Below are 12953 nucleotides of genomic sequence, written 5' to 3'. Positions count from 1 at the left end.
ATGAGGATGAGGTCAACAAGGCCTGCCACAGGCTCAAGTTCCCACAGCCAATGATGGCAGATCGAGGTTCAGTTTTCCTCAGTCACAGGTTGTGTGCTTATCTGCATTTCTAAGCCCGTATATGTGTCAAAAAAATCAGAAGCCCTATGATGCTGAATCAAAAAGTAAACATTTAAGGAACATTTTGATAAGGTGAGTTTTACTTTACCAGAATTGTGCTCTGACTGAAAGATGACAAGAACCAACATGTTCCACCATTCTTTCCCCCAGCCCCACACTCGGCCTGTCCCCACAGCCCCACTGCTTTGAGGTTGGGGAGTGAGCAGAGAGTCTAAGAGCCCTCCATAATCTGAACAATTTCAGTAGATTCTAAATCTAGGAAAATGATTTTCCTCATAGGGTGCCAGACTCCACTTAGGACTCATCAAAACAAATAAAACAAAAATAAAACCAGACCAAACAGTAACTTTCACTCACGGCTCCTGAGATGATGGTGGAAACCTTCATGGCCCTCTAACTCTGGTGACCGCCTGGCCCTGGCTTCTCCCTGTTGGGAGCTCTACCGCTCCCTCTACCTCACGGCTCATTGCTATGCATGTGACTCTCAGACCTTCCTCTGCAGCCCAGCCCTCTCCCCAGCACGCAATGCCTCCAGGTGTCCTGTCATCACCTTACTCTTTTAATGCATTCCAAGTAGAACTCAGTGCTCTCCATCAACATGGAGTATCTCCCTGTGCTTCCTTTTGGCCAGTGCTTCCACAGTGTTTCTCCTCTCCTACGCTTGGAAATTGAGGGAGGTTTCTAGTTAAGTACTGCTGGACTCCATCCTTCTTGTTTTATGTTGGATTAAGGACAGAAAGAATTATTATCGAATCTGTAGATAGCATGAAGCTGGGAAATTAACAGATATGGGTGATGGAATCAAGATGGAAATGCTCACGACGAGCTGTAAGAAAAGACTGAAATTAACATGATTAAGTTTAATAAGAATAACATTGTGCACTAAGATAAAAATGCAACGTTACAATACCATATTATTCCATTTATATGAATTTCAAAAATAATTTTTCTTTCTGCAAAACTAATCTATGGGGCTAGAAATCAGAATAGCGGTTACCTCCAGTGTTTCAGGGAGGATATTGACTGGAAAGGGGCATGAGAGAACTTTCTAGGGTGATGGTGATGTTCTATATTAAGGTGATTGCGTTGTTTGAGGAGTGTATTCATTTTTAGGACTTACCAACTGACACGAGATCTGTGCATTTTACAGTACATAATTATAACTCAATAATAAAAATTTAAAGATCAGTAGTACAAGCAGAAGATGGGACCCAAGCATACTACAAGCCAGCTGTGAAATGATCTAATGAAAAAGCTAGGCACCTTTGCAGTCCAGAGGTAGACAAAGACAGTCCCCTGTTTTCTGTGCTGGCCAGTATGCTTCTGTGTGTCACGTTTTTAAGAGGGACACTAATAAACTGAAAAACAAGGGCCAGAGCTGGAAAACCTATTAGGGGAAGAACAGTTGAAGGAACTGGAATATAATAGGCTAGAAAAATAGAAGACTTTAAAGAGAATCCAGGTGGAAGGATGTCATGTTGAAGAGAAGACTGTCTTGCCCTGATGAGGACCAAAGGTAGGTTGTGGATGGAAGCTACTGAAAGACAGTTTCCAGCTCAGTATAAGAAGGCGGATTCTGGGACAGGCCCTGTGGCGCAGCAGTTAAAGGTCCACATTCCGCTTTGGCAGCCCGGCGTTCGCTGGTTCGGATCCTGGGTGTGGACATGGCACTGCTTGGTAAGCCATGCTGTGGCAGGTGTCCCACATATAAAGTGGAGGAAGATGGGCATGGGTGTGAGCTCAGGGCCAGTCTTCCTCAGCAAAAAGAGGAGGATTGGCAGTAGCAGTTAGCTGAGGGCTAATCTTTCTCAAAAAAAAACAAAAACAAAAACAAAAAAGAAGGTGGATTCTAACGAGTAGAACTACTGAAAAATGAAATGGGTTGTGTTTGATATAGGACTTCCTGGAAGTTTTTAGGCAGAGACTAGAGAACCAGCTGTTGGACATATTGTAAGCTTCCAGTACAGAGAACTACGATTTCCTGAGTATTTACCGTGCCAGGCACTCTGCTAAAACCTAGAGACAAAATTAAGAATAATGATTTCCCTCTTCTTCTTCTCCATCTTCCTTTTCCTCTTATTATTATTCAATAATTAGCCAATACTAAAGAATTCTTTATGCCAGACACTGTCCAAAGCAGTTTACTTAATTATCACATTTAATCTTCACAAAAAACTCTATGAGAATGGTACCGTTATTATCCCAGTATCAGAAACGAGACACACAACTAATAAGTGTTAAAGTCAGAAGTTGAACTTGTTGTGACCCACAATACAAACGGTGTGTGAGCCAGTGTGGGGCCAGAAGTGGAGGCCTAGGGAGCAGATGGGCAAAGGGTTAAGCTCTCTTCTCCACTACTGCTCTCTCTCATACAGTGCTGCAGTCCTTGCGCCTCTGCCTTGGTTCAGTGGCAGAGAGTTCAGTGGTAGAAGAGTCTGGGGTTGGGGACATGGGAACTCCATGAAGGAGCAGGATTAAAATAACTAGGAAGGCCCCACCAATCTGGTGACTCTTTAGTTCGTAGGATGTTCCTTGATGTTCTAGAACGTTGCTATCCAAAATGGTAGCCAGTAGCCACATGTGACTATTGGGCGATTGACATGTGGCTAGTCCAAATGGAGATGTGCTGTCAGTGTAAATTGCACACTGGATTATGAAAAAAGAATGTAAAATATATCAACAATTTCTATATTGATTATATGCTTTGATGGTAACATTTTAGATGTATTGGATTAAATAAAGTATATTATTTTAACAGTCTGATTGAGATATAATTCATTCATTTAAAATGTACAGGCTTTTAGTATATTCACACATGCTGTGTCCATCATCAATTTTAGAACATTTTTATTACATTTCAGCTAGAAACCCTGCACCCCTTAGCCATCACTCCCCAATCCTCCCACCACCACCCGCATATTCCCAGCTCTAGGCAACTACTAATCCACTTTCTGTCTCTAGATTTGTCTGTTCTAGACATTTCATATAAATGGAATTATACAATATGTGGTACTTTGTGAGTAGCTTCTTTCACTTAGCCTAATGTTTTCAAGGTTCATCATGTTGTAGCATGTGTCAGTACTTGATTTCTTTTTGTTGTGAATACTATTCCATTGTATGGATAGACCACATTTTAATTCATCTATTCATCAGTTGATGGACATTTTGGATTGTTTCTACTTATTAGCTATCATGAATAATTCTGCTATGAACATCAGTGTGCAAGTTTTTGTGTAGACATATGAACTCAGTTCTCTTGGGTACACACCTAGGAGTAGAATTTCTGGGTCATAGGATAATTCTTTGTTTAACCATTTGAGGAACTTCTGACTGTTTTCACTGCAGCTGTGCCATATTGGATTACCACCAGCAGTGTATGCGGGTTCAGATTTCTCTACATCCTCACTGACACTTGTTATCTGACTCTTTGATGGTAACCATTCTAGTGGGTATGAAGTGGAATCTCATTGTGGTTTTGATTTGCATATTTCTCTAGTGACTAGTGATGTTGAGTATCTGTTAATGTGTTTAGTGACTATTTGCATGTCTTCTTTGGAGAAATGTCTATTTAGATGGTACACCCATTTTAAATTGGATTATTTGTCTTTTTATTATTGAGTTGTAATAGTTCTTTATATATTCTAGATACAAGTATCTTATGAGACATATGATTGCAAAATGTTCTCCCATTCTGTGGGCTGTCATTTTGCTTTTTTTTTTTTTGAGGAAGATCAGCCCTGAGCTAACATCTGCAGCCAATCCTCCTCTTTTTTGCTGAGGAAGACATGGCCCTGAGCTAACATCCGTGCCCATCTTCCTCTACTTTATATGTGAGATGCCTGCCACAACATGGCTTGCCAAGCAGTGCCATGTCCGCACCCAGGATCCAAACTGGCGAACCCCAGGCCGCTGAAGCAGAAGGTGCGAACTTAACCACTGGGCCACCGGGCCAGCCCCTCATTTTGCTTTCTTGATGGTATCCTTTGTAGCACAGAAATTTTTAATTTTAATAGATAAAAAGTCCAGTTTATCTATTTTTTCTTTTGTTGCTTGTGCTATTGGTGTCATATCCAGAAAACCACTTTTTCACATTTTTTTTTAATTTTTAAAAATTTTTTTCCTTTTTCTCCCCAAAGCTCCCTAGTACATAATCGTATATTCTTTGTTGTGAGTCCTTCTAGTTGTGGCATGTGGGACGCTGCCTCAGCGTGGTTTGATGAGCAGTGCCATGTCTGCGCCCAGGATTCGAACCAATGAAACACTGGGCCGCCTGCAGTGGAGTGCGCGAACTTAACCACTCGGCCACGGGGCCAGCCCCCAGAAAACCATTTCTTAATCCAAGATCATAGATTTCCACCTTTGTTCTCTTCTAAGAGTTTTATAGTTTTAGCTCTTACATTTAGGTTTTTAATCCATTTTGAATTAATTTTTGTGCATGGTGTGAGGTAGCAGTCCAACTGCATTCTTCAGCATGTGGCTATCCAGTTGTCCCAGCACTCTTTGTTGAAAAGACTCTTTTTTTTTTTTTGCCATTGAATTGTCTTAGCACTTGTAAATTGGTGTAAATCAATTTACTGTAAATTTTGGGGTTTATTTCTGGACTATCATTTCTATTCCATTGATCTATTGTCTATCTTTATGCCAGTAGCATACCATCTTGATTACTGCAGCTTTGTAGTAAGTTTTGAAATCAGGAGGTGTGGGTCCTCCAACTTTGTTCTTTTTCAAGATTGTTTTAGCTAATCTGGGTCCCTTGAATTTCTGTATGAAGTTTAAGATCAGTTTGTCAATTCATGCAAAGAAATCAGTTGGGATATTGATAGAGATTGTGTTGAATCTATAGATCAATTTGGGAAGTATTACTATCTTATCAATATTGTCTTCCAATTCATGAACATGAGATATCTTTCCATTTATTTAGGTTTTCTTCAATTTCTTTCAACAATGTTTTATAGTCTTCAGAATATAAATTTTGCATTTCTTTTGCTAAATTTATTCCTATTTTCTTCTTCTCCTTCTTCTTTTTTTTTTTTTTGGTGAGGAAGATTGGCCCTGAGCTAACATCTGTGCTGATTTTCCTCTATTTTGTATGTGGGTCACTGCCACAGTGTGGCTTGATGAGTGGTTTAGGTCTGCACCTGGGATACAAACCCAAGAACACTGGGCCACCAAAGCAGAGTGCACCAAGCTTAACCACTACACCACTGGGCCAGCCCTGTATTTTCTTCTTTTTGATCATTTTCTTAATTTTATTTTTGTTTAGACTACATTGTTAAAGGTGATTTTCTCTGTTTATCTTTACTTTTTAAATGTTGTATAAAATTTAAAATTACATAGGTGACTCACATTATATTTCTAATGGACCGTGCTGTTCTAGAATAAAGAACTGAGGTTGATGAAAATGAAAGAACTTAAAGGATGGGGTACATCCAGGGTGCTCATGACATTATGCCTCCAGAGCTACATTTGTGAAACCTGGTCTAGAATTTTCTCCTATTCTGGAAATCACTAGTCTTGAAGAGCTTCTGACTGCACTCCGAGATGACCCCTGTAGCCGCTCATCCTTGTTCTATACAGAGGGGGTCTACTCAGATATAACTGCAGGGTCTTCTGCGACTTCTCGGCCCTTGGGCCTACAAGGGTAGTAAAAGTCACATGGCCTGAGCCCAGGAATGAGAAACCAGGAAAAAGTAAGAAAAGACAGCTCATGATGAGTACGTCAAATTCTTTCGTATTATTTCCAGGAAAAGGAGTCATAGAGCCTTGTCATTGACCCTGGACTGTCTTGTACTCATCTCTCACCACTTCTGCTCACCAGTTGGCAGCCCCTCAGGAAATCTTCCCTGATCCTCCAGGATTGGAATAGATGCCCTTCCTATGTGCGCCCTTGGTGTTTTTGTATCATTTATTATACATATTTGAAGTCGTCGCTTTACTTTTCTTTCTTCCCCATAGCCTATAAGCTTCTTGAGCAGAGACAATACCTTGTTAACCACTGAACCACCTGTACCGAATTGACTGGAATGATAAATATTGAGTGAGGGAATGAATGAATGATCACTATGTTCCTTCTTTCTTTAGAATATTTTTACAGCATTGCCTTTAAAAAAAAGGTGCTTTGTAAGTGTATTTTGGTTCAGTGGACAGAATATTAAGTGTGTTGTCAAAAAACTGACCTGTGTTCCAGTTCTGCCTTTACTAGCTTTATTTACTAGCTGTGTGACCTTGAAGAAGTCACTTAGCTTCTCTGGACTAGATCCCTCATCTGCAAGATGAGAGATTGAACTATTGAGCCTTAAGACTCCTTCCAGCCCTAATATCCTGTGAGATGTTGAAAACAGGACAAGCCTAGCTTTCAATTGTAGGCTTGCTTCCAGACAAGCAATTCAATGGAACAGCTGAGATCCCCAACCTTTTGCAAGGGCCTCTGCCTCCTCTCTCTCCTCCCTCCTCCTCCATGTCTTAGGAAATATTAATAGCCAAGGGCCTCACTGAATATGGTTTTTAATAGAATCCAATTTCAGTCCATTTAGAGTGGGACTTTTCATGCTGACTTGGTAATTTGAACTCTATCATGCCTGATGGACTGAATGCATTTTCCCTGTCTGTGTGCCCGCCCTAGGCTGGTGGGGAGAGAGTGCAGGCATTGGGAGTGGGAAGCAGGGGCATCTTAATCAAAGTGGCTGCAGATCAGCTATTGTGGCCTCACAGCCAGCTTTGCTTTTCCTGCCCTGAGGCAGCTGATGGGGATGACAGGGCATTGGAAGAAGAGTGGACAAGGACTACTCTCCTGACATTCGCCTTCTCCGTGCAGCCCAGAAGCCACTGGCCTGTGGGTGGAACTGTAGGAAGAAAACTGTGTTACTCTTTGGATGTGACTACAAGACACTTGGTTCTGAAGACCATCAGAATTATTCCAATGGATTGCGATAGAGTCTCTGATACGCTTGGAGAGGGCAGGTGATGGAGCATGGAGCCTCCTCTGCCCCCTCCAACCCCTAAGTACTTGTCCTATTTGATCAGAGAGTAGTCCAAGCGCCTGTTGGAAGCCCCCTTCCTCCTAGAATAAGATGGGGGAATATGGAAGATGAACATACAGGTATTAGTAGCCACACTCTAAATGAGAAAACTGAGGCTGAGGAGGGTTGGAGGAAGTAAAGGAATGTTTATTCCATGCTTACTCTGTGGCAGGCACTGAGCTAGGAGACAGCTAATTAATCCTCCGAGCAGCCTTTAAGGGATATAACATTATTCCCACGTAGAGGCAAGGAAAATGAGGATTAGAAAAGCCAAGTAACTGCCCAAGGTCACACAGCTAGTGGAAGTCAAAGCTAGTATTCAAACAAAGCTCCATCTATCCACTCCAAAAGATCACATGGTTTGAAATGGTGGAGCTCCATGCTCTGATTTGTCTGCTGGTCTACCTCAGCAGCGGCTCCTTAACCTGGCTGGTCATCAGAAGCACTTCAGGACATTAAAAAAAACTGTTGTATCTTGAGCTTTATCCCTTTGAGTCTGATTCAGTGGGCCTAATGCAGAGTCTGAGATTATATATTTTTAAAAAGCTACTTCAAGTGATTCTGATGTTTTGGAAAGCACAGCCCTGGAGCACATGGCTTCTCTTCTAACCCAAGTGTCCTAGGATTTCTTTGGTTCTCAGAAGCGCAGATCTAGTCTAGCCCTGCACTGATCTGAGGTAACATTTGCCACTGAATCCATTATCAATTCATCCCAGGTTCAATGCTCAACATTTACAGAGCACTCACTGTGTGCCAGGCATTGTGCTAGACATTCTGGTTGCAAAGATGAGTAAACCACAGTGCCAGCCTTGAGGAACATCCAGGTAGTGGGCGAGACAAGCACAGAGAGGAAGTTCCAATTTGTTGTGACAAATGCTAGGCAGAGGTCGGCTCGTGCTGCTTCAGGAGTGCAGACTAAGGGGTCAAGGAAGGTTTTAAGCACTGATGCCTTGGCCAAGTCCTCTAGGAGTGAGCAAGGCAAGGAGGGGGCTGGAGGGATGAGGTATGGACAATTGGACAGAGGGAACAGCATGGAAAGGCCGAGAGACCCAGGACGATGGGTTCAGGGAATCACAAGAAACTGTGCAGCAGTGGAATGTGGGGAACCTTGGGAGGAAGCCCAGGAGGTGAGCCTGGAAGACAGTGGGAAAAAAATCACATGACACATTGTGTGTTATGCTGAGTTTGGCCTTTATCCTAAAAGTGATGAGGAACCACGAAAGATTTTTAAGCTGTGGAGTGACATAATCAGATCGTGTTTTAGAAGGATCACTCTGATAGAACTGAGAGGGCGAACCGGAGGCAGAAGAAGCTGGCAACGGAGGAACAAATTAATTGCAGAATTAAGAATTTATGTATGTCAAAAAGCACCATAAATAAAATTTGAAAGCAAAGCACTTGGAAAGCATATTCGCAATGTTTCTTGACAAAAATAATATTCTTAATAAAATTACATATCGATAATAAACATACCAATATCAAATAAATAGAAAAATTACAAAGAAAGAAGTACAAGTGGTCAACAAGCATACGAAGAGGTTATTCACTAACAATCAAAGAAGTGCAAGTTCAAATAACATTGACATACTGTTATTTTCCTATCAAATTGGTAAAGATTTGATAAGTGATCATACCCACGGAGTGAGGGTGCAGGAGACAGGGCACTCTCTGGGCTGCAAATAGGAGAGTGCTTCAGTACAAACTTTCTGGAGGGCAGTTGGCAACATATGTCAAAATTCCTAAAGATAGCCAAGCAATTTCCTTCTTGGATTTCATCCGAAGGAAAAAGTCAGAGATATGTGCAAAATTTAGCTGCAAGAATGTCTGTTGCAACATTATTTACAATGAAGACTGGGAACAAATGAAATAATCTCTATTAGGAGATTGGTTACCAAACGAGGGTCCATCTATATAGGGAGGATGCTGTTGAAAAAGTTTGAGAGACGCACGAAAAACGTTGTGTTCATGATATAGTAAGTGAAGTAGCACAAAGTGCAAAAAAGTGTGTCCAATATGCTACCATTTGTGCATGTGGAAAGAGAATATATATGCATATATTTGAAAACGCAAAAATCTCTCTGGAAGGATATACAAGTAATTGGAGAGAAACTAGAAGCTGGCAGACAGGGCGGGAGAGATTTACTTCTTATGCTATAGAGCTTTGTGTACTTTTTGAATTTGTATCTGTGTATGTATTACATATTCTAAAATATAAATACACGTTTTGAAAAGTAAGTTATTAAAGAATATATACAATGTGTTCCAGTTTTTGTAAAAAAAAACAACTGTGTATGTGCATGTGTACATTTATACCAAAAAGAACAAAAAGATACATCCAAAAGGATAACAATGTTTGTCTTGGATGGTAGGATTATAAGTTGGAGTTTGTCTCTTTTTTTCCTAAAATTTCTACAATACACATGTGAGGCTTTCATAATAATTACAAGAAAAGTGTAATTTTTTCCCCCAAAGAATCTATCACAAAAGTCCAAGCAGGAGATCACAACACAGGTCATATCCAGGATTAGTGATCCAGGTATAGTTCAGCGGTGACATCTGCCAACAAAGTGTGTAATTAAATGACAGTCCCTGTTTTGGGGAGGGATGTCAGGAAGAAGGAAGCTGAAGGTTTGGTAAGGTGAACAGACCTGATTTTGCATAATTGCCCTCTGAAATATCTGTTGGACAAATGCATAGAAAATTCAGTCCCATCATCCCAAACATCAACCAATACCCCCAGGCAGCTTTTTTCTTTGGGATCATTTAATTTTGGGTCACAACGAATGGAGTTCCAATAAGCATGTGTACCTAAGCTGCTAGACAAGCAGACGGCCTGTACACTCGTACTGTGTGGTCCCACGAGGTTGTCCTCACTACTTCTGGTTTTTAACCTTTCTCTTTGGAAGGATGGCAACAATCTTATCCCCATCTGTCCAGTCCTGCCCAGACTCACTCGCCGAGGCAAGACTTCTCTCCTGCTCCATGTTGGGAATAGTTACTCTGAGTCCTTCTTGATGACAGGAAGACCTTGCCAGTTTTAACTGGTTCTGCAGGCCACTTCTGATATCATCTTCATCCTTCAGATCCCAACAAGCAGTTTGCCACCTCACAAACTTTCTGAGCTGCAAGCTTGGGCACAGGGAGTTTTGCACATTTGCTTTTCTACGTGTGCTGCAGGGTGGGGCCATGCGAAATCATTTTGGAGGAAGGGGGCAGAGAGAAGGATATGGTACGGGAGGGGGAGAATATGGCAGATGTAACAGCTTTTTCCTTTTCCTCTTCTCTAGAGGGTGAGCTATAGGCAAGCAACTGTGGGCCCCTGGATATTTCTAGCATCTTCTTGCAGCCCCCTTTGGAAGCCTTTGAGGAGCTTTGTGAATATAACCTGTGGTGCTGGCTTCTGGTCCCCTCAGCAGTGATTGGATTCTACAGCGGTGGAGCCTCTGATTAAACAAACAACCCATCATTAACTTTGTGTTGCCTTTCAATCTCTACCTATAATTGTGACTCTTTCCCAAAGCTGGGATGGAGTGAGGAATGCTAGGTGGGTTGTTTGGATACGTGCCAGCCCCAACAGCAAGTAGAATGAACAATACACAGAAATAACTGCTGAGTCTCAGCTGTCTTTTCCTGGCCTGTTACTGCCCTGACCACGAGGGAGTCTAGTGTAGGGACCTTTTCCTGCCTTGGGCTAAATGCAAGAGGCGGTCCACGTACCACTGTTGACGTAGTCAAGGCTTTTCAACTTAATACAAATTGTCCTGCTCTTGAATGGTTGTAACTGCTCAATATAATACTTTGTTGAGCAGCAACTCACTATAGAGAATCAGTAGCTAGAGTTCTGGCGTCAGACAGACCTGGTTCACATCCCAGCTATGCCACCTAAGGTCATGCAAACTCGGGATAGTTAATTTTCCTGGTTTTCAGTTTTCTTATCCATCAACTGGGAATAGTATCTCAGAGAATAATTGAATGAAAGAAATGAGATTATACATGTAAAGATCTGAGGATAGTGCATTTAATAAATGTGAACTATTAACATTATTGCATCTGTATATATTTTAATTTGTACAATTATTGTCTCTTTCACTAATCACACGAAAAATACATGAAAGTGCTTTGAAAATTTTAAAGCATTCATAAATTAAAGGTGTCATTGGTAATCATCTCATATGAGGATTTCTCAACTCTTCCATTTCCTTGAAGACTGGGACTACATCCTATGTCCCACAGCACATTGCACAACGATAGGCAAACAATAAGCCCTCAGTAAATGTTTCTTACTTGACTGAAGCAACATGGCAGAGCACAAAGAGCAGAGATATCAGGAGACTAGGCTGGGATAAAATTAGTTTAAGGCAGGAGAGCCAGTCTGCAGTCATAATTTACTCATTCAACAAATATTTGTTGAACACATTCTATGTGCTAGATACTGAGTCCAGATAATTTCTTCAAAAAGAGGCGGTACGAGTTCCCACAAAGCCAGGTCCCTGGGCAGTCTCCACCATCTCAGCCTACTCTGGAAGCACAAAGGCAGCAGCCAGCATTGTATACCACTGACAAATGGCCCAATTCTTTGGGGGAAGCCCCATCCTGCCTGGCTCTGATTGACCCTAAGTAGCTCTGATTGGGAGTTGGGAGAGGGAGTAAAAGAGAGGGGCAGGGCTGCTTCCAACAGAAATGACAGGAACTGCTGCCTGTTCACTTACTTTTATTTATACTTAATTAGTCCACAGTTCAATCCCCCAGTCTATACAATGCCCTTTTCCCTAGACGTCATCTCTCCCTCCCTCCATCACCTACGTGGTCAACCCTTGGCTCACTATACCCTGCCCTTCTGCTGTCGCAGCTGCCTGCTGGGTGGGAGTATGGGAGAATGGTATGTGTGGTCACCAGAGAGCACTGAGAGTGGGCTTCAATGGCATGTGAATCCTGGCAGAGTCTCAGATCCCCAAGAGGGAGAGAAGAAAGCAGAAGCCAAGACAACAAGTGAGGGAGGGAGGCAAGGGCTGAGGTTCTCGGGGATGGGAGTTGGGGGGAATCCAGTGTACAAATTCACAGTCTCTCTGTTGGCTCCTGGTGTTTGTCTCATCCCTGGATTTGTCACAATTGCCTTGAGATGCTCTGGTCTGTCAGAAAGGTGTGGAGGGGTCCAGCCCGTGGGCTCCGTGCCTCCTGCCTTTGAGATGGTATACCTGCCAGCCTCTGCCTCTGTCAGAAGCATTGGCCAAAGTCAAAGCTGAAATGGCCTGTGAGAGTCCTCTCCAGCTGTCCCCGAAGAAGTTAGGTCTCTCTCAGTGGCTGACCTACTAGAGAAGAGAATGTCTCTATTGTCTGGGCAACACACCAGATTCCAAATGTGCATGTCTCCTTTTCACACTGGAAGTAGACAAAGAGTTGAGGGGCAACCGGAGGAAGAAAGGGGAGCCAGAAGAAGTGGGGAGAAAGGAACAGAACCCAGGGAGGGGCTCTCCACCAGGGGGTGCCTGGAAGTCCCGGGTCAGGCACGGATGCAGCTTTAGAGAGGTGGTCTAGTTACATGGCTTCTTTCTCTCTCTGGGAGCATCTGCTGAGCTTCATCTCCGTCAGCTGGATATACCGAATCACATTGGTATCTGCGAGGAGAGAAACAGACCTTAGGGAACACCTGGTGAGAGATACTATTGGGTCTACCCAGAATCAGGGCAAAGCTGTGTCTGCAGATCACGGACAGGCTAGACTCCCTCAGCCAAGGTCCATGGTGGCTGATAGGGCAAGCAGGATGTTGGCACTCTCCTTCACTGCCTCTCCCAGCAAATGTGGACAGGTCACTGT

General features: G+C 42.6%; 1 protein-coding gene across 1 annotated transcript in view; it reads right to left on the bottom strand.

Moving 5' to 3' along the window:
* Positions 1-8470: 8470 nt before the first annotated feature.
* The window catches only part of TTC9 (tetratricopeptide repeat domain 9), a 33277-nt gene continuing 28794 nt past the window's right edge, over positions 8471-12953 (bottom strand). The window contains exon 3 of the mRNA XM_008508569.2: positions 8471-12754. Within this exon, the coding sequence (XP_008506791.2) occupies positions 12675-12754 (80 nt within the window). The 3' untranslated portion in view covers positions 8471-12674. The remainder of the gene's footprint in view (positions 12755-12953) is intronic.

The sequence above is a fragment of the Equus przewalskii genome, chromosome 25 (genome assembly GCF_037783145.1).
Source record: "Equus przewalskii isolate Varuska chromosome 25, EquPr2, whole genome shotgun sequence".
Taxonomy (NCBI): domain Eukaryota; kingdom Metazoa; phylum Chordata; class Mammalia; order Perissodactyla; family Equidae; genus Equus; species Equus przewalskii.
This window is presented reverse-complemented; position numbering and strand designations above follow the sequence as displayed.